At 44.0% G+C, this 22262-nt stretch overlaps 1 protein-coding gene across 1 annotated transcript; it reads left to right on the top strand.

Annotated features, from left to right (window-relative positions):
* Nucleotides 1–15682: 15682 nt before the first annotated feature.
* Nucleotides 15683–20272, top strand: LOC149470513 (uncharacterized). The gene has a single exon (XM_089662975.1). The coding sequence runs from the start codon at nt 15993–15995 to the stop codon at nt 17055–17057; it is 1065 nt and encodes a 354-aa protein (XP_089519101.1). The 5' UTR covers nt 15683–15992; the 3' UTR covers nt 17058–20272.
* The last annotated feature ends 1990 nt before the right edge of the window (nt 20273–22262 follow it).

Below are 22262 nucleotides of genomic sequence, written 5' to 3'. Positions count from 1 at the left end.
TATAGACAGAAATGGGAGGCTGATAGTGATGTCACTTTTTCTGATGAGGATTGGGATTCCATGGTGGATAATGTGTGTAAGAGCTCTAGATCTTTCTGTCCGTGAGACGGCCCACAAAGTAATAACCAGATGGTATCATACCCCATCTAGACTACATGCCATGTATCCAGGGGCGTCCCACCTTTGTTTCTGGGGCTGTGGCCTTGCTGGTACTCTAGTGCATATATTTTGGGCCTGCCCAAGCCTCTCATTGGTGTGGCACAAAATTTCTGAAGTTGCCTCTGCAGTGGCAGGTGCTCCGGTGAATCTGTCTATGCAGTCCTGCCTACTGGGAGCCCCTATCTCGGGAGTTCAGACTGAGGTTATGAGGCTAATCCATAGCATTTGTATATCCACCCTATGGGCTATTGCCCTACATTGGAAATCCCTCACAGTACCATTGACCACAGTTCTGCAGAGTTGATGCGGTGATGCTCATGGAGAGAATTCATTATATTCTATTGGATAAGATGCATTTATTTGACAGAAAATGGGAACTTTGGAGAACTCACAGGCATTTACTAGATCAATAAGGACCATTTATGCTTTGATTGATTGAGTTACTTTGTTGGTAGTATCTCAGCTCTTCCTACCCACAGGTTTATATGGCTTCTGCCGCAACTAAACACACAGGTGTACTCAAAGCGCTCCACTGCTCTACTCCCTTTACACCCAAGGCAGGGATCTGGGACCCAGAGGGCCATTATATTTTCTAGTGGGTCACCTCCTTGACTCAGAGGTCACTATAGCGTCATACTATGCCCCAATCCCAATCCTAACTCCCATTTTCTACAAGTAATATATTCCCATAAATTAGGTACACTTTTACTATGTGGCAATTCCAATTGGCTAGTTTATCCCTTTTTAGACAAATCCCCCATAACCTCTTATCCATCCACATCCTCCTTCCAGCAACAACTCCAACAACGCTCTCTCATAGACACATGGCAAGAAGCTAACCCAGCTAGAAGACACTATACATACTACTCATATCCACATAAATCTTTGACCATATATTTCTGACTAGAGGTATGTCCCCAGCCCTCTTATCCTGAACCATCATACCTTACCCCTGGACTGGTCACAAAGCTGTCCTCTTGACCCTCTCCTCCTTAGTACCCCAACAAACTAGCAGTACATGGAGTCTAAATGGCCCACCCATCCCACAGACTGGACATTGAACTAGCCATCAAAGAATACCTGACACATAACACAACTGATGACATCTCTCTCCTGACCTTTTGGGAAGTCCATAAGTCTGTAATTAGAGGAGCCTGTATCAGCCAAGCCTCACATCTCAAGAAAGGACAACGAGCAATCCATCGCTTAGAAACCTCATTTCATCAGGCCAACAAAGCCTTCCAATCAGACCCCTCACCTTCTCATAGATTGTCCTGGACAAGACCAGGCTAGAAATAAATGTTTTCTTGACAGAATCAGATGAGAAAGTTCTACGCCAATCCAGGCATAAACATTATATGAACACAAACAAACCTGACACTTTTCTAGCCCTGGGACTGCGAACCTCAGACCACACACACAGACTTGTCCATTTAAAGATTACAAAAACTTCACACACCAGCCATCCTAATAAAATATTACAGGTCTTCCACAAACATCTAGCAGAATTATACTCTGAGACCGGCTCCTATGATGAATCGCAGGCCACTGAACTTTTCTCAAGCCTATCTCTACCAACACTCTCAGCTTCTCAATGTTCTTCCCTGGAAACACCTATTACAGAACTTGAGGTCCCGAACTCCATCAAGTCCCTAAAGTCTAATAAGCGGCCTGGCCCAGACAGCTTACAGCCCTATATTCCAAATATTTACTAACCTCCTTCCACCTTTATTGGTTAATGCATTTAATGCCTTACTCAAAGGTTATTCTTTCTGCTCAGACTCCCTAACAGCAGTCATTTCTATGCTACCTGAACCCCAATCAGATCACACCACATGGCTTCATTACACACCAATCTCCCTTCTTAACTTTACATGTTAAAATCCTAGAAAAATCCTATCTGCATGGCTGAACTCTATCATAGGCACCTTGATACACAAGGATCAGATGGGTTTTAAACCGCCCTCTGCCAAGCCGAGACCACAGAGTGATTTTGCTAGAACATGCAGCTTGCATACGCCGCATTCCCGGCTGTTTTCTTTCCTTAGACATAAAAAAAGCCTTTGACTCCAATGGATATCACCCCTTTACACCTCCCCAAGGGCTTACTTAAGGTACGTGGGTTACAAGTCAGACCTTTTCTTCCACACAAGGGGAATGAGGCAAGGCTGCCCCTTGCCCCCCTCCTTTTCTAGCGAATTAACCTTTAGCACAGCTGATAAGAACTAACACAAATATTAAAGGATTAGAACTTGGCGGTCATTGTCAAGGATCGCATGATCGCCACCCTCAACATGCGACGATCGCACGACCGCAACGTCCAATATGTCATGATCGCGGCGTCACACCCCAGACCTTCTCACCAAACTCATGACCGAAGGATTGGCCGATCTAAAACCACTATGTGACGTGCATAACACTGCCACACCCATCTACACCCTGCACAACGATTTTCCAGCTAATGGACTACAATCTGTGCCTGCAGCCTCATAGCGCTTGTTACTGGGTCAGGTTAATCACTCAATTAACCATTCATTGCCACCACCTCCTTTTTATCAGAGAAAGAGGAAACTCGGGGTTCAGCTAATACACTATAATGATTGAAATAATTGTCTGTATAAAACGGTCTGCAGACCGGTTATACAGAGGTTAAAACAAACAGTCGCATCTCTTCAAAGGCAGGGATTCGTGAATTGCAATTAAGAGCTATAGGAACAGTTCAACACGTTCAGAAGACAGATTTATTACTAAAAGGTTCAAACGTGCAATAATAATATTTACAGAAAAGATGTAACTAAGATATATATATATATATATATATATATATATATATATATATAACAGCACAGCAAAGAGATAACAGGGAGAAGTTAAAGGGTTAAGTTACTTGTCATTTAAGCCTTGAATGGAAGCAGACCATGTTTCAGAGCAAAAGGTCTCCCCGGGTGGTATATTGATGTTAAGAATTGGGAGATGTCTTTTAACTTTTTTTTAGGCCTGCTAGCCTGTTTTTTAAAGTCCCCCAGCAGGGGGGTGGCTCTGAGTAACTGACCAATACTCTGTTTAGGGAGGGACTGGCAGGAGGAGCCCAAAATTAGAACCAGCATCTTTCATAATTCATTTTCTGGCCTATAACTTCCCAGCTGCACAAGCGACAATCTCTCCGCGGGTGTTTTATTATGCAGATAAGTCTAAGGATCATGTAGATATGAATTATGAAATTGTATGTTACACGGTGTACGAGTTCTATGTTTTGGCTCCCCTGATGATCTGAGGTGGACGAGTGACCAATCAAAATGTTAGTCTGTGCATTGGCTATCTGATGAGGTGCCCAGTTTTTATGTAAGTCTTCCATATTTCAAGATATGAAGCATAGGGGAAAAACTGATTTTACCAGAAGTTATCTGATCCTGCCACCTACACTGAGCTGGTTTTATGAGGTTACAATTTCTTTCAATTCCTGGGAAAAGCTGCCTTATCTCAGTTACGAGGTGAGAAATTACAAAGGTTCTCTGGCAGAGAGACTCTGGCTCTCTTGGGGGGCTTTGTAGCTCTGGGACCCCTGCTGCTCTAGCCTGCCAGTGACCCACAACCAGATGTCGCTGTGGCTGAACAGAGAGGAAAGGGGGGAGGATGCAGGAAAATATATTTTAGGATGGTTAGTCCCTTCGCCAAGATGAAGGTTGAAACCTAAATGGCTGACCCACGTCCATCTCTGATGCGCGCTTTTGCGACAGTCATCATCATAAGTTATGCTTTTTCGCTGATGACAATCTCCTCTTCATGTCTTCTCCTTTGATCTCAGCACCCAACCTTCTCCAATGCCTGGACCAATTTGCAGTGATTTCGGACCTGGTTGTGAATCCCAAAAAGTCTACAGCCTAACCTGGTTGACCCACACCATCTGTCAGGAGATCACGTTTGCCTCTCGGGAAGGGAGGGAGTAGGGAATGAGGGCTGAGGAATAGAAAAAGGGGAACTCCGTGTCCAACTCTGATGAGCAAGTTTGCTACACTCTCCACTTCCTTGTTTGGATTACAAACTGCTGTAGAGACATTAACTTTGCCCCTGGGGCTGGACTACAATTATTTTGGGCCCCTTCATTGCTATTTCCCATACTGGGCACTGCCACCCCCCTTGCAATCCCCCATTGAGTGACTGCCATTTGTATTAATAAAGATTTGTGTGTTTGCCATCCACCTTGCGTGTTCTGTCCTGCCTACCCTCCGTCACAATATACCTTCCTGTTTCCTCTGCATATTACAGTGTCATGCCACCACTTATGTATGGGGCACTGTTAAACTGCATCTACCCCAGTCCATCCATACCTTACTGAAACTTAGAGTGGTCTGGGGCTTCCAAACTTTGCAAAATATTTCCAAACTGGACATCTTGCTCAACTCCCTAAATATCACGCGGTAAAAGTGGGCCCCTCCTATGGGTCACTATAGAGTCAGTAGATTGTAACCCCTCATGAGTTGCCAATTTACTATGGCTACACCCAAGAGACCGTCGCTCACTCCAACACCCAATTACTCAACACTACCCATCTATCTGGGACAGTCTAAAGTTCTGATACACCTTACAGTCACCCCATAACCCACTCATGGCATACCTCCTCAATCCAGGCTTTTATCCGGCATGGATGCCTCCATCTTCTTTTCATGCTTGTCCTAGAGCTAGTCTAATTCAACACCAGACTCCTTTATACCCTTCCAAACCCTATGTGACTCCAACAAAATCTCTACATCTGAAATGTTTAGATATCTTCAGATCAAACACTTGTATTGCTCCCACTTACACATGAACACCTCTGTCCTAGACATGACTAGGTTTGGACACATATGTAAATGTGACCCCCCCCCATGCCAGACTTTTGATTTCCACCTTATATGCACAGTTACCAGCTCCACCACTTTACACTTCTATACCATATACATCCAAGTGGGAATGGGATTTAAATCTTCATTTGGAAGCGATTGGGCAGACATATGGTCTGCTGCAAAATCCTCCTCCCAAAATATAGTTGCTATGGAGACTAACCACAGCACTCTCATGCACTGGTACCTGGTCCCTGCCCGGATCGCTAAATCCATCCCTAATCCCTGACTTGTTTATGTGGCTGCTCTGAAGCAGGTATCCACATGTGGTGGACCTGCCCAGTTGTTCAAACGTATTGGTGCAAAATATTCCATATGCCTGTAGTTCTTTATGAAGAAGTTACAGTATATATATCCATCCGGCCACTGCCTCATTTAATAACAAGCCCCAAGAAGTATACCTTATGGTGTGTCTCCAAACTATGGATGGAAGGAAAGGGATCACCCCACCGGCAAGTGAGAAGAGGGGAGCATGAGTCAGAGCAATTCCAGTGTCAGCCAATACAAGTAAGGGGATGGATGCAGTGTGACCAAGCCCAAGTGGGCGGGGTGAAATGCATCAGAGGGCATGGCTAGAATGGCAGCTGAGGCCATTCCTCAACACTGGACTTGGTCGGTTGACCAGCGTCCATTCCTTTACGTGCATAAGGCCCAAGAAGTGACACACTGGCAATTCAAGCTACTCCTGTAGGTCACCACCACGGCTTAGCAAACCATAGCGAAGGCCTGGAAATCCCCCCACCTCAATACCACTGAAACTAAGAATAGTGTCACTCGAGCCACGATACATGTCAAAGTAGAAGCCGTCCTATTAGACAGAGTGCATAAAAATGAACAACTATGGCAACCATGGGTTGACCATTTCCTACCCTCAAACTCTGATGAAACCTTACTCTCTTTGTAGTCCTGAGTCCATTAGGTAACCCACTACTCAGTTGCTACTCTATACAGGCACACACCCTCCCCCCCTGGGGACCTCCTCTCCTCCCCCCTTATCTGTACCTCTTTCTTCACTACTCTTGCTTTATCCCTTTATGGGGTTTTCGCAATTGGGGGAACCTACACTATCAGTTTGAATTTTCAGTGAGGCGGACAGGTCACCCACTCGTCTGCCACTGGTATCTGCATACAGGTAGAAGCACTAAATCTATACTCCCACTGTGAGAGTACCAGGAATGATACTATAGAGTATATAACATGTTTCAGTCCCTACATTCACTCCTCCCTTGATACTATAGCACTGTTATCTCTTGCTTAAGTTAAAGTAGAGCTCCACCCAAAAGGGGAAGTCCTGCTTTAACTAGTTGATGACCGCAGGTAGCCAAATGATGGCTGCACCGCAGCCGGCCAGTTCTGAGAGGCCGTCATATGACGTCCTCCCAGAACGAGCTCTCCTGCATGCCCCCGGCGATCTCCGTGATTGCCGTGTCCTATGACACGCTGGTCACCGGGAAATGCAATTGCCGGTTCTTGACTGCACTTTCGTCAAGCTGTCAGAGCATGAGGAAAGTACTGCGGGCAGTTGTCAGAGGAGGGATTGGCACCAATCATCAGGTGCCCAGCAGCGCCACCCACCAGTTCTGCTCACAAGTGCCCAGCAGTGCCACCCACATTTGCCCAGCAGTGCTACCAGTCAGAGCCCACCAGTGCCGCCAGTCAGTGCCAGCTCATCAGTGTCACCTATCAGTGCCGTCTCAATAGTGCTGCCTATCAGTGCTGCCTATCAGTTCAGCCTCATCAACGCTCATCAGTGAAGGAGAAAAATTACCTGTTTGCAAAATTTTATAATAGAAACAAAGAAACTTTTTTTCACGTTTTTTGCTCTTTTTTTGTTGATAGCGCAAAAAATAAAACACCCAGCGGGGAGTAAATACCACCAAAAGAAAGCTCTATTTGTGTGAAAAAAATTATAAAAATTTCATATGAGTACAATGTTGCATGACCGCGCAATTGTCATTTAAACTGCGACAATGCTGAAAGCTGAAAATTGGCCTGCTAAGGAAGGGGGTATAAGTGCCTGGTAGGCTAGTGGTTAAGGACCCCACTGGCACCTTTTTGGGGGGATAACCGAAATTGACAAGTACCCGCTCCCACTTCTGCTGCAATCACCTAGGTGATCAGAAGCAGAAGTTGTCCTCCCCCCTCCCTCCCTGTAGTGTTCTGGGACACATGAAAGGTCCTAGAAGACTACGGGACCATTCACAAAGCACAGAGATACTTGCACATGCTCAGTGGGCACCCAGATGTGAAGCTGCAAGCTGTCACAGCTGGGTGCCCACACTGAAGATGCCGGCACTGGAAACACAGGCTGGCCGGTGAAATGGGCTGCGGGGAGGACACCACGAGATCGAGGGACAGGTAAGTGCCCGTCTTTTTTTTGTTTACAAATGATTTTATTATATGAAGGTAGACTGTAAAACAACAGCACATTTTCATATATAATTTACAGCAATATCAAGGCACTTTTGAATAGTACAATACAGAAAAGGATATTAATGCAGAAAAAGAAAAGAAGAAGAGAGAGAAAAAGGAAAAAAAAAAAAAAAATTAAAGATTGCAGGAACATGAAATGTGTAAATGATGAGGTAGATTAAATGATACATCTGTCAACAATATACACCATTCAACTCTCTCTAGGAATATTATTAATCATGCAATAAATGTCTACAATCCTTCCACGACTCCCACTTCTTATCAAACAAGTGCATCTTATCCAGTAGGGTATAATGAATGCGTTCCATGAGCATTACAGTATCAATTCTGTGTAAAACGGAGGTCAAGGGTACAGCATTGGACTTCCAATGCAAGGCAATAGACCATAAAGTGGCAATACAAATGGTATGTATCAATCTCATTGTGGCCTCAGAGACCCCCGGAATATGAGCCCCCAGTAAGCAGGTCTGCATAGACAGTTGTACCTGGGTACCCGCCAATGAGGTAGCCACCTCAGATATCCTGCACCAAATCACAGATACTATTGGGCAATCCCAGAATATATGAGCCAAAGTTCCCGTAAGGTCACAGCCCTTAAAACAGAAGGGGGACGTTTGTGGGAATAGTACATGTAGTCTTGATGGTGTATAATACCATCTGGTCAAAACCTTAAGGGCCGTCTCACGAACAGAAAGGGATCTAGAGCACTTACATATGTTATCCATCATGGAATCCCAATCCTCATCCAAAAAGGTAACGCCATTATCCTCTTCCCATTTTTGTCTGTATAAAGGGGGTGTATGAAAAAGACAAGTCAAAGATTGATGATAAAGGTCAGAAATAAGACCCCTACTCCTGGGAGAGTCACGGCTGATACGTTCGAAAAAGGAAATCGGGGAGGATGGTATAAGGCCAAAATGTGAATGAAAAAAGTGTCTAATCTGTCGGTAGCGATGGTACTCGCGAAGAGGGATATCGAAAAACTCGCGAAGCATATCAAAAGTAATGTATGATCCTCCTCTCTGGAAATCAGATAATCTGATAAGGGAACAATCATACCACCAACGAAACGTTTGAGGGGAGGAAAAAGCTGCAACAAAAGTAGGATCACCAACAAATGAAACCCCTGGGGGAATAAGAGAGACTAGATTCAATTTAATTTTATACTTGGACCAAAGCGTCAGTGAATGGGTCACTATGGAGTTATGGAAGGTTAGCGATCGGGGAGAGGCCTTGGACCAAAGAATACCCTGTAAGTAGAATGAGCGTATAGACTGAGATTCAAATTTGATCCATGGGGTCTGGGAATTAATAGTCGCCCATTGTGATAGTTGCGCAAAACGGGCCGAGAGGTAATATATATCCAAAAATTAGGAAGACCGAGACCTCCAGTGCGTTGTGAGCGGTACAAAATGGATGAAGCAAAGCGTGGACGCTTATTACCCCAAATAAAATTGTTAATAGTCCGCTGAAAGCGGTCTAAAAACGTTTTCGAGACCAGGACTGGAAGTGCTCTGAAAAGATAAAGTAATTTAGGCAAAATATTCATTTTAACAGCCGTGACTCTACCCAGAAAGGAAATAGGGTAACCATGCCAGATCTTCAGTAGAGTAGAGAGACGTGATAAACACGGTGGATAATTAGCAGCAAACATATCCGAGTATCTGGGAGTGAGATTAACCCCCAAATAGGATATACGATCCGTGGCCCAACGAAACAGAAAAGAACTACGGAGAGATGCACTTAGGGAATCAGGAACATTAACAGGCATAATCACCGATTTGGTGAAATTAACAGTGAGACCTGACGCCACAGCAAAATCGTTCAACAAGGCACATAAATTAGGCAATGAGGTTAATGGTTTAGTAAGAAAAAGCATAACGTCATCAGCATACATGCTTATTTTGAAATGTGAAATTAATAATGGATAGCCAGAAATATCTGGATGTGATTTAATCGCCACTGCCAAGGGTTCCAACACCAGCGCAAACAAGAGGGGTGAAAGAGGACAACCCTGACGGGTGCCTCTACCCAACGTAAAAAAGTCAGAGTTACAGCCAGGGAGCCTGATTCTCGTTTTAGGGGAATCGTATAGGGCATGCACACCAGCCAAAAACCCATCACTGAAGCCCATTTTCCATAGCAAGGAGAACAAATAAGGCCAAAGCACACTATCAAAGGCCTTGTTTATGTCTAGACTCATCAACAGAACCTCTTTAGAATGAAGATTGGCATCTTGAATAACATTTAAAGTGAGGCGAATGTTATCAGTAATAAATCTGTCAGGAATGAAACCCGATTGGTCTGGGGAGACCAAAGAGGAGATAATAGGGGCCAACCTGTCCGCCAAAATGCGGCTAAATATTTTCAGATCATTATTCATTACTGAGATTGGTCTATAATTTTGTGGTAAACAGTGATCTTTCTGTGGTTTGGGTATTAAAGACATATTGGCCAACAGCATCTCCTCAGGAAACTTACCCCCCTGCAAAACATCATTAAATAATGTTATCAAATAGGGAGCCAACGTAGAGGCAAAATGTTTATAATAGCTAGCGGTAAATCCGTCAGGGCCCGGTGCAGTAGATCTTTTTAGCGCGCTAATTGCACAAGTAATTTCCTCTATTGTACAGGGGGCGTTAAGAGAGGCAAGCTGAGAAGGTGTAAGGGCAGGGAGGAGTATAGAGTCCAGCCATGAGTCAGACGAAGAAACAGAGTCCGACTGGGGAGAAGCTAGAAGACCAGCATAAAAGTTTTCAAAAATACCCAAAACTTCCTGAGGTAGAGACGAAGTAGTGCCCGAGGCAGTGCGCAACTTATAGACGTGTGGGGGGCGCAGAGAGTGGTTCAATTTCCTTGCAAACATGGTGGAAGCTGAGTTACTATGTAACAAGTACGAGGCCTTCGACCAGCGGAGAGCTTTTTCAGTCTTTTGGGAAAGTAGGGTATTCAATTCTAAACGCTTTTGAGACAGCAACTGTTTATTAAGGAGAGATGGACTAGCAACATGACGTCTATAATGTGCTTCCATTTCTCGGGTAAGAAGTAGTATTTGTTGCCATCGTTTTCTATTCCTGGTGGAGGCCATGGAGATAAGGCGGCCACGTAGGACTGCCTTATGGGCTACCCATAGTGTGGCTGAAGATATATCAGGCATAGAGTTAGACTGAAAGTATTCCCGGAGAGAAGTAACCACCTCATGGCGAGAGTCAATATCAGTAAGCATAGAGTCATTAAGTCTCCAAGAGAAGGGGGTAGGCGCCAATCCTATAAACGTGATAGATAAAGCCATAATATCGTGATCCGACCAGGGGCTCAGGTGAATGCAAGCTGACCTAGAATTCGCTAATAGAATAGGGGTGCAATAGATATAGTCTAATCTGGGGTAAGAGTCATGTGGGTGAGAATAAAATGAATAATCCCTAGCTCCTGCATTATGCGCTCTCCAGGTGTCCACCAACTGGAGGGCATCTAGTTTTTTAGTAAGGGATTTTGGGAAAGCCTGGGAAGATTGCGAGGAGGAGCTCCGGTCCAAAAGAGGGTTTGCTACCAGGTTAAAATCTCCACCCACCAATAGATGGGGGGACAAGAACCTATCTAGAACGTCAAAAAAGTTTGAAAAAAAAGACGCTTGTGCCAAATTCGGTGCATAGATATTTGCAATAGTAAGTTCTCGACCTGAAAGGGTGCCTTTAAGAATGATAAACCTACTGTCCGGATCACGATATACATGTTGGACCTCAAAGGGGAATGAATTATGTAAAAAGATAGCCACTCCTCTGCTCTTGGAGGAATGTAAAGTATAATACCCCTGCCTATAGGATTTATGAAAATATGTCGGGTGTTTTGCAGCTGCAAAATGTGTTTCCTGTAATAAAATAATTTTAGCCCCTAATCGCTTATATTGAAGAAAGGCTGTTTTGCGCTTATTTGGTGAGTTGAAACCGTGGACATTATGCAAAATACAATGAATCGCCATAGCATACAAAAGTTGTGGTTATCAGCGTAAAAATACACATTGCAAAAACATCACCCAGAATTATTCGGCTAGACACAAGGACCCGTGAGTCTACATCAGACAGATTGACAGGCAATAGTACCAGCATAGGGGACATCCAGATCCCAATACAGGGGTCATGACGTCCACAAGCCGGCAAGAATCCAACATCATGTACGAAAGTTTTGAAAAGAGAAAGGTGAAAGAATGATAAAGATGAAGCTTTAATAGCTCCTATAATTATAACGGTAACTGAAAAACATGGATCAGGCAGGCAGTATGCCATACCTGAAAAAACATAGATTTCAAACTTCAATGGGCCAAATGGGCCCATAACCCTGCCTTCGCAAAACATGGAAAATGGAGCTGCCACCCCACAATCTGGCAGTGACACCTCCGGCCATGTCAGGCGGCAAGGTGGGGGAACGTGTTTAGGGGTTATGAAACCATGAGTTAATGGGCGATATTAAGAGGGTCCAAAGACCCTTGTGAAGTTTCAACACATCCAGTTATCAATGAGAAAGCATACATAGGTCTCAGAAACACTGAAACTGCACAACAGTGACCACAAAATTGCACATCCTTAAGGTATAAAAAGGTACAAATGGGCAAAGTCCCTATATCCCGGTGTTTGTCTCAGTCATAGTAAATTGTGGATCAGGATTGAGGGTTGTCAAAATAATGAGTAATAGACAAGTGAGCAAGGTCCTGTCAACCCGGTTCTTGTCGGACTCTTCTTCTATCCCTCCGTGGGGATGGAGTGTGCCAAATAGGGGAGACACGAGGAGTGGAGGATGGGCGGTGAGGTGATGGGGCATCCGCCAGTCCCAGCTTGGCCAAGATTTCTCTGCCTTCAGGAAGGGAGGTGGCTATATATGTGCTCCCATTATGTGGAACTATCAGCTTAAAAGGGAAGCCCCACTTGTAACGAATACGGGCAGAGAAAAGGGCAGTTGTAACTTCCTTCATTTTTCTGCATTTCTCCAACGTAGCCGGAGAAACATCTGGAAAGATTTGCAAAACCGAGCCATCGAAGGAGAACGTTGGGGTATTTCGAGCTGCTCTAAGAATATCCTCTTTGGTCAGAAAATCTTTCATACACAGAACAATGTCCCTAGGTGGTTTATCAATAGGAGGTTTAGAACGCAGGGCTCTATGGATGCGATCACAAGCAAAGGACCCAGGGTCACGATCTGGGAGGAGTGACTTGAAAACCTTGGTAATGGTTTGCGAGAGATCCAACATAGACTCCGGTATTCCCCTGACCCGCAGGTTATTATATTAGATTATCTAGGTCCTCAACCTGCGCCTGCAGTTGTGAAAAGGCCATTTGTAAATGATCATGATCTCTGGAAAGTTCACCATAGGCTAGGCTGAGCTCATCGTGTTTGGTTTCCAAGCGGTCGGTCCTGGAGCCCAATGCGGCGATTTCCTGAGAGAGAACATTTGTGCTTTTATGTAATTCTGATTGGAACTTAGTGGCCAGCTTGGTGTACATAATTTCCAGGCAAGATTACAAGTCCCCCTTTGTGAGTTGCTGTGTATCTGCATTAATCAGAGCCGATGAAGGAGCTGTGGTATCCTGCGTGGGATCGGACAGAGATGCTCGTTCTGTATTATCTGAAGACATGCTGCAAATCTCGTGTGTCTTAAGTAGGTATGTCGTGAGGGACTTTTGAGCTTGTCCCCTTTTTTTCTTGGTGGACGGCATACAGGGAGTCTCCTGGGGGTGTTCAACTGAAAATTGGATAGCCTAAAGAGATAATAACCCCAGGGGGGCTATAGCGCCCAAAACAGGTTTAGGATTGTAGTTACATAGATGCTAACAAGGTTATCCGCAGAAACTTTATATTGTAAAAACGTTTAGCGAACCGTAAGGGCATGGAGAAGGCATAGGCCGTGGTATAGCATTAATGACTTGCAGAAGCAGGATGATGGCTTCAGCTCCCACCTCAGGGCCCGGGTTGGATGAGGGGCACGCGTGGAACAGAGGTCCCCCAATGATGAGCTCCGGGTCCTCCAGGGCGGATCCAGGGAGCCCCGACACCCCTCCGGAGTACTATATAGGCCTCAGTAGGCCTCTGGGCCCAGCAGGGGCCGTGATAACAGAGGAAGGTAGTGTTTGGGGCAGCAGATAGAAGCCCCGTTCCCTGAAACTCTGGGGGGGGACCCGATGACAATTGGCAGTCAGCCCTTTAGCCCCCTGTACTCACTGTGACCCGGATGAGAGGGGGTCCGTGATAGATGAAGCAGGCCACGAACGTCCAGTGCCACGAGAACGCAAATATTGAGCTGCGCCACCCCCACAGACACAGAGGGCGCAGAAAATGCCCTCAGTAATCCTCTGCAGCTCGGATGGGTGTAGGCACCTGCCGCCGAGGCCCCGGGTCATGCGGCCGCGCCAGGCCTCGGACGTCCGCCGTTACCAAGGGCGGTAATATCGCTCAGAGCCCCTCTCCCAGGGCAAGGAGATGTGCCCAAGAGCCTCCGCCACCCCGCTATGGTCCGTGGCTGCCTGGATGGCAGCGGATTATGCAGGCCAACACTGGAGCCCTGGAACATGCGGCCGCGCCAGGCCGTGGAAGTCCGCCGTCGCAGATGGCGGAAATAATATATGTGGCCCCTCTCTCAGGGGCAGGGGATACCCCCGGGAGCCTCCGCTGTCCTGCTGTGTTCCTCCGCTGCCCGGATGGCAGCGGATTACAGAAGTCGGCGTCGGAGATTAGGATTGTGCAGCCGCTCCAGTCGCCATCTTGGACACGCCCCTCAAGTGCCAGTCTTTTAAAACTCAGCAGCTACAGTTTTTGTAGCAGCTGACTTATTTTTTATTTTCACTGGAACTCCACTTTAATGTATGAAGATATTATTTGTAGTGTACAAATTACAACCTGTACGTTACCTCTAAGGGTTGTACCCCTTCTGACTTACTGTTGGTGAGTCCTGCAATCACATTGTTATCAGCTCCTTGTAAAACTATTATCTCTTTCCAATAAAATCTATGAACAAGAGAAGATATGAACCCCACAATTCCTCTATATACTCCAAAATTCTCCCATGTGGACACCTCGTAAGTGGTTCTCCAGTATAGACTCCCAGTTTGGGGAACTCATTTAGAAGAAGCCATCAAATAAGCCGTTATAGAAAGAAATGGGAAACAGACAGAGAAAATAATAGAGAGTGGTGGGAGGTGATTGTGACCTCCATACCTCTCATCTCTCTGTCCTCTTCACAGAAACTCAGTCATTTCTTTTGCATAGATCTTTCAGGACTCCAGCTCAATTGTTCAGTTAGGACAGGAGGGATTTCCCCTTATGACCCCAATTGTAGTGGTGATGTCGGGGATTTGATACATCTTTTGGAGATGTCCAAAATTATTCAAAAAGTGGAACAATATGACTAGTATTGTAATGTTGGTATTTAATATTCCTCGGGTGTGCCTCTTGGTCTCAATAGAGGAGGAATTATTTACACCTCCTCCTATTACAAGTCATATAGCAATAGTGAGGCTGCTTGACCATAAAAAATATCCCGATCTTGGCTATCATCTCAAACTCCCAGCAGACAACAGTGGATTGAGCAGATGATCTCCACATTAACATGTGAAAAATGAACTCTCCAACATTGTAATTCCCCCAGGAGATGTATGTCTGGCAGAACTGGCTGGATACTCCTTGCTCTCTCCTAGTTAGTTCTTCTTTTAAAATCTTAGCTTTTTTAGCCCCATAGAAGGAGAACGGCCAGTTGTATCCTACTGAATGGTGACTACATGGGGGGCCCATACTTGGGGTATGATCCTGGAGACACGGGCCCCATTGATCGGTGTCAGCTATCTATGTATGTACTGGGGGGAGTTACTTGCCGTGTACAGCTGAATTGTTCTAGGCTGTTTCTTCTTTTCTCTGTTCATTTGTTTATAAAAGGTAAAAGTGACACCATAGACAAAGCAAGTTATTGTTCTGTATGATCTGTAACAGTGCCACAACCGCCTATACGTGAGAATGTATGACTCCATTGTCTGGGCTGAATGTTGGGAATACTGTGCACACTTATAAACTTTCTAAATAATATCTATTTGATTAAAAAATACTGTAGATAATGCTGTACATATTCTTTCTATTCATAAGATATATTTAGTAATGAACATTAAAAATAGAAAGAAACTTTGTAGCCCTTTTATATAGAATTCTATCTTTTTTCTTTCTCTACAGGTAGATTGATGAACCAAGTTTTTAGGACATTTTGGTCTTCATGAATACAGCTGAGTCACAGCTGAGTCACATGGAAAATAAAACACATGGTTGTCTTAATTGACTGAAAGTCTTTACTGCAGTTCACTGGAGGATTCACACGGGATGCAAGTCATATCTGTGTTCTAAAAGTCATGGTTTGGATCCTCTTCCACATTGATCCAGCAGGAGAAAAGTAATTTCAGTGTTCTGGAAGTGACAATGGCTTTACAGTAAAGTCCAAACTACGTATGCATAAGAGGAGTCATTTCAAACTACTTGTTTGGAGATTTTACAATGGAGAGAAAATATATCACACATCAGAAGGTTCACAATGGAGGGAAGCCATATCCTTGTTCTGAATGTGACAAAACTTTTATAAGCAAGTGCGAGCTTACAGTACACCAACGAGTTCACACTAGAAAGAAGCCATATCAGTGTTCTGAATGTGATAAAGCTTTTACTCGGAAGTCACATCTTCTCACACACCAGAGGATTCACACTGGAGAGAAACCATATCAGTGTTCTGAATGTGATAAAGCTTTTATACAGAAATCACTTCTTATCAATCACCAGAGTATTCACACTGGAGAGAAGCCATATCAGTGTTCTGAATGTGATAAAGCTTTTACTCGGAAATCACATCTTCTCACACACCAGAGGATTCACACTGGAGAGAAGTCATATCAGTGTTCTGAATGTGACAAAGCTTTTTCACAGAAGTCAGATCTTATCACACACCAGAGGATTCCCACTGGAGAGAAGTCATATCAGTGTTCTGAATGTGATAAAGCTTTTCCAGAGAAGTCAAATCTTATCAGACACCAGAGGATTCACACTGGAGAGAAGCCATATCAGTGTTCTGAATGTGATAAAGCTTTTACACAGAAGTCAAATCTTCTCAAACACCAGAGGTTTCACACTGGAGAGAAGTCATATCAGTGTTCTGAATGTGATAAAGCTTTTACAGAGAAGTCAAATCTTCTCATACACCAGAGGATTCACACTGGAGAGAAGTCATATCAGTGTTCTGAATGTGATAAAGCTTTTACACAGAAGTCACATCTTATCAGACACCAGAGGATTCACACTGGAGAGAAGCGATATCAGTGTTCTGAATGTGATAAAGCTTTTCAACAGAAGTCAAATCTTATCACACACCAGAGGATTCACACTGGAGAGAAGTCATATCAGTGTTCTGAATGTGATAAAGCTTTTACACAGAAGTCAAGTCTTATCACACACCAGAGGGTTCACACTGGAGAGAAGTCATATCAGTGTTCTGAATGTGATAAAGCTTTTACACAGAAGTCAAGTCTTATCAGACACCAGAGGATTCACACTGGAGAGAAATCATTTTAATGCTATCAATGTCACAAAACCTTTACAGTTAATGCCGGTCTAATTTATCATTAGAGGATTCAAATCTCAGCATAGACTATATTCTGGAAGAAAAGTGATATTAAAGAAGTTTCAGGTGTCACAAGTTAGTTTCACATCCCCAATGTCATCCCATAAGCTAGAGAAGAAGGGAGAAGATAAAATATTACTTTAAAAGAAACAAACTAAAATCTGAGCAAACTGGAATGTAATGATCGGATGAACTGAGTTTAGTGCTTATGTCCATCAATACACAACTAGAAGGGATTTGAATATTTTACCTTTTGACAATTTATTTAAGATAAGCATCAATAACTGAACATCTTCCCTCATGATTCTCATCTTTATATTTTAATATGGAGCTTTGAATGAACATGTAATGCATTTTCATGATTCACCAACTGAGTTGTGTTTCCAAGCATTTTTCTTCATTTCTGGATCCTGAGGTAAAACATGCCCAACACTGCCTCAGTACCAGAGACTAGGATGTGGTCTATTGTCATCTTACCAAGTCTCTGAAGCCTCAGTGGGAGAATCCATTCCAGGTTCTTCTGACTATTGATACATGATCAGCCAGGTTTGAGGTCTCCAGCTAAGCCCACCTTGTCTAATCCTCCCATTACGTTCCATCTCCTCTCCCATTATCAATGCCTTCTTTCCACATTTCATCTCTCATGGGCGACAACTTTTCAGGCAGGTCTGCGGCTGTGACGGCAGCTAGAAAGAAGTCTATTCAGTGAGAAAACAACATCCCAAGCTGATGCAGGCCTTCCAACTCTACAATACAAGTCAAATCTTATCACACACCAGAGGAGTCACACTGGCGAGAGGCCATATCGGTGTTTTGAATGTGGCAAAGCTTTTACACAGAGAGAACAACTTAACACACACAAGAGGGTCCACACCAGAGAAAAGCCGTAGCCGTGTTGTGAGTGTAACACAGATTTTTTTACATAAGTCACAGCTGATCACACACCAGAGGATTCGCAGGCTTCAGCTGCAGGAGGTAATGGGGAGAAGGGGGGTTTAAAGGAGTAGAAACCCAAGACTATTTTACCTTTTGACTATTTTCATCAGACAAGTATCAACAGTGAATTGTGTTTCCTAATGATTTAAATCTCTATCCTTTTTATGGAGCTTTGACTGAACATGTAATATATTTTCATCATTCATTAACTGAGCTGTGTTCCCAAATGTTTTCTTCATTGTCAGATCCTGAGCTAATGCATTACCAACACTGCCTCAGCACCAAGACTAGGTAGTGGTCAAGTGGCATCTTACCAAGCCTCCAAAGCCTCAGTGGGAGAGACTTTTCTAGATTCTGCTGACTATTCCAATATCCGTCTAGCTTGAGGGCTCCAGCTACGCTCACCTTGTCCACGCCTCCCTTCACATATTCCACCTCCCCTCCAATGATCAATGCCTTATTTCCAGGTTCCTCCTCCTCTTATGGATGACAGCTTTACAGGTAGGACTGCAACAGGGACAACAGCCATGGAGAAATCTCTGTCCAGTGAGAAATCAAATTCCTAAGCTGGTGTAGGCCTTCCAACACCAATTCACTGCTCTTTGTTTGGGATGTGTTCAACAGTACCACTTACACCCAGCTGGCTGCTTGTGTTCCATCTTGTCCTGCCACAAATCCAAGGAATTCCATCAGGAGAAGATTGGACTTCCTTATTATATTGTCTCTCTGTTCAGCTATTGCTCCTCTCCATAGACCGATCACTTACTACAACTGCATCTTCTGGGTGACTGAAATTCCTCTGACTCGGGTTCTCTTCAATGACTCTGAATAGTCAATTCTCTTTTTTTGGGTAGATATTGTTTGCGAAGAACCCTCTTTTGACCCTAGAAACATTCTGATGTTGACCCTAAAGTGTAACTACGGTTAGAATTAATATTTACATAAAGGGTGCAATCTGTCCTGAACCACTTATGGTGATGTCCCAGTTCAGCACATTACACCTTTAGGATTTGTAATCTACCCAAATGCATTATACATCAGTTTTTCATGTCAGAGGGCTTTAATGTGGTAGAAAATGAGGATACGTATATTTTATTTGTTTTTCTAGGTAACACTTGTGATGTCACTACACTCCTAATGTAAATACAGTGCAAAAGAATTCTGTTTTTGTTGCTTTTACAGTGTTCTCCTATGCAGTGATCTGTTAAAACATTGAAAGCCTGGGGGGGGATGATTCCGGCTTGTGTGCTTAGTGCTGAATGCCGGCTGTTACAGAGCCTCCAATACCTGGATCTGGTAAGACCGGTGCCGCTTTAATATGGCCCTGGGACCAATAGCCACTATCCCAGCTAAAACTCAAGTGGTTGTTTTTCTGAGTCCTTCTTGTAACATTTTATGACTTGTTGATCCTGCCAGTAGAGCCGTTATTTTTCTACTTCCTGAAGGAAGGAAGCCATCCTAAAAATGGCAGCTGGAGGGGTTGAGACAAATCAAATAACACTGCTGGGGTGCATACAACTGTCAGCTTTTATTCATATGGTCTAAACCTTTGTAGAAAGGAACAAAACTGTTGCTGGAACTGCTTTACAAGTGTCAGTTGAAGTTGATTTGAATGTTTTTTGTCTCTTACTGAACCATTTGGCATGTTTAACCTTCTTCCTCTCCAGGCCATTCTCCAGTTTTCAGCACCGTGACATTTTGACTGACAATTACTTGGTCATGCAACACTGCACTTAAATTCATTTTATATCCGTGTTGTGATAGATAGACATTTCTTTTGCTGATATTTAATCATTACTGTTTTTTTGTATTTTCTCTATGAAAAGAGGAAATTACTTAACATTTTGAAAAAAAAGTTTCCCTTAGTTTCTGCTCTAAAACTTTACAAATAAATAATCTTCCTTGTTAAATGTAGGCCAAAGTATATTACTCTACTTTTGTTTTTGGTAAAAAAAAATATATTATTTAGTGTGTGTGAAAGTTATGGAGTCTCCAAACTATGGCAAATACACTGTATTTCAAGGTTACCAACCCAGATGTTGTGAAGGCCGGTCACATTTCTTGAGGTCCTAAAATGCCAGGACAGTACAAACACCCTCCAAATGACCCCGTTTTTGGAAAGTAGACACTCCGGGGTCTTTAGTAAGAATTGTGGCTATTTTTGTTGTAGTTGTAATTTTGTGTCACTTTTTTTGAAAATGAAGCAAGTAAATAAAAGATGTTTTCTTCACATAGTTGTCATTTTAACAAGTTATTTCTCACACACGGCTTAGGTATACTTACAATTACACTCCAGAATACTTTCTTCTACTCCTCCTGAGTAATACATAGAGGGGCCCTGTGACGGAGGTGTGGGGGGAACAGAAGACACGCGGAGAGCAGGAGTACACACAAGGCTTTTATTGAAACACAGCGAGGAGCACATGACTGGTAGAGCAGAGTTCTGTTAGACAAAGGGTTAAGTCTACACACAGGATGGGGGCACAGTGGGGGGCACAACTCTGGCCGGCAAAGGAATTCAATCCATACCACAGGGTTGGCAGAATTCCAGCAGACAAAAGGTTAAGTCCCTAACACAGTCTGTGCACACAGCAGAGGGGCAGAACTCCAGCAAACAAAGGGTTAAATGCTCAGCATAGGGTTAGCATACAACAGGAATGGCAGAACTCCGGCAGACAAAGGGTTAAATCCTCAGCACAGGGTTGGCATACATCAGGAATGGCAGAACTCCAGCAGACAAACGGTTAAATTTTCAGCACAAGGTTTGCATACCACAGGAATGGCGGAACTCCAGGAGACCAAGGGTTAAATCCTCAGCACAGGGTTTGCATACCACAGGAATGGCGGAACACCAGGAGACAAAGGGTTACATCCTCAGCACAGGGTTTGCATACCACAGGAATGGCGGAACACCAGGAGACAAAGGGTTAAATCCTCAGCACAGGGTTTGCATACCACAGGAATGGCGGAACTCCAGGAGACAAAGGGTTAAATCCTCAGCACAGGGTTAGCATACAACAGGAATGGTGGAACTCCAGGAGACAAAGGGTTAAATCCTCAGCACAGGGTTAGCATACAACAGGAATGGCAGAACTCCAGCAGACAAAGGGTTAAATCCTCAGCACAGGGTTAGCACACAGCAGGGATGGAAGAACTCCAGCAGACAAAGGGTTAAATCCTCAGCACAGGGTTAGCACACAGCAGGGATGGCAGAACTCCAGCAGACAAAGGGTTAAATCCTCAGCACAGGGTTGGCACACAGCAGGGATGGAAGAACTCCAGCAGACAAAGGGTTAATTCCAGCACAGGGTTGGCACACAGCAGGGATGGCAGAACTCCAGCAGACAAAGGGTTAATTCCAGCACAAAGGGCAAAAGGTGCCGGGCAGAACATGGGTTGGTCCAGCATGCAGGACAAAGGGTCCAGGCAGAGCAGGGTTAATCCAACACAGAGAGTACAGCCATGGTATGGTCTCCAGGAAAGGGTTGTGGGGTCTGGCCACAGCTCAGAAGCAAAGAACAAAAGAAAGGAGCGCACAAACCTTGCGCATTACCTCAATAAACAATTCATGTATTTATTAATAAGTTATACTCACAAGAGTAGCAGTACAAAAGGCATATAACATCCAACACCAACACAGGGTGAGACCACACGTGCGAGTTCCATCCAGAAGGGAGATAAACTCTTGCTCAACTCACGCATTTCGAGGGGAGATCCCTTCTTCATCAGAGCTTAAACGTCTGCAAGCAGTTTGCAGGAATAATTCATTTTCAGTGGTCAAAAGATAACTGACAGCCTCTCAGTTGAGTGTTTTCTGAGTCTTCATTCATAGGAGGCATTTAGCTGCTGTGTGTCAGGATTTCAGTGTTTACATCAAAACAGAGGCAAAACTTTTAGGATTTAATTTCCTGAAAATGGACGGTGCATAAAATATGTACAAAGTATAAAAAGTTACAGAAAATACAAGAAGACAAACAAATGACTATTCACTATAAAATAAAAGGAAATAAAACAGAAATAAAACTTTTACCAACAATTATCCTGTGACTGGTGCAAGTCAGAGAAAGTCCACAATCTGTTAGTCGATAGAACCGGCTCCATACGAATCACCACGTCCACCTCAAGTCCTCAATTTATGGGAATATGGATGTGGGTGGGACATTAGTCCTTGGCCAATCAACCCTGGAGGGTGTTCCCGTACCAGCCCACAGGACGTTCTG

Source organism: Staurois parvus, unplaced genomic scaffold (genome assembly GCF_062004578.1).
Source record: "Staurois parvus isolate SC_StPar_1 unplaced genomic scaffold, SC_StPar_1.0 ptg000040l, whole genome shotgun sequence".
In the NCBI taxonomy this organism is placed as follows: Eukaryota; Metazoa; Chordata; class Amphibia; order Anura; family Ranidae; genus Staurois; species Staurois parvus.
Note: the sequence above shows the minus strand (reverse complement) of the source record. Positions and strands in the feature narration are given on the sequence as shown.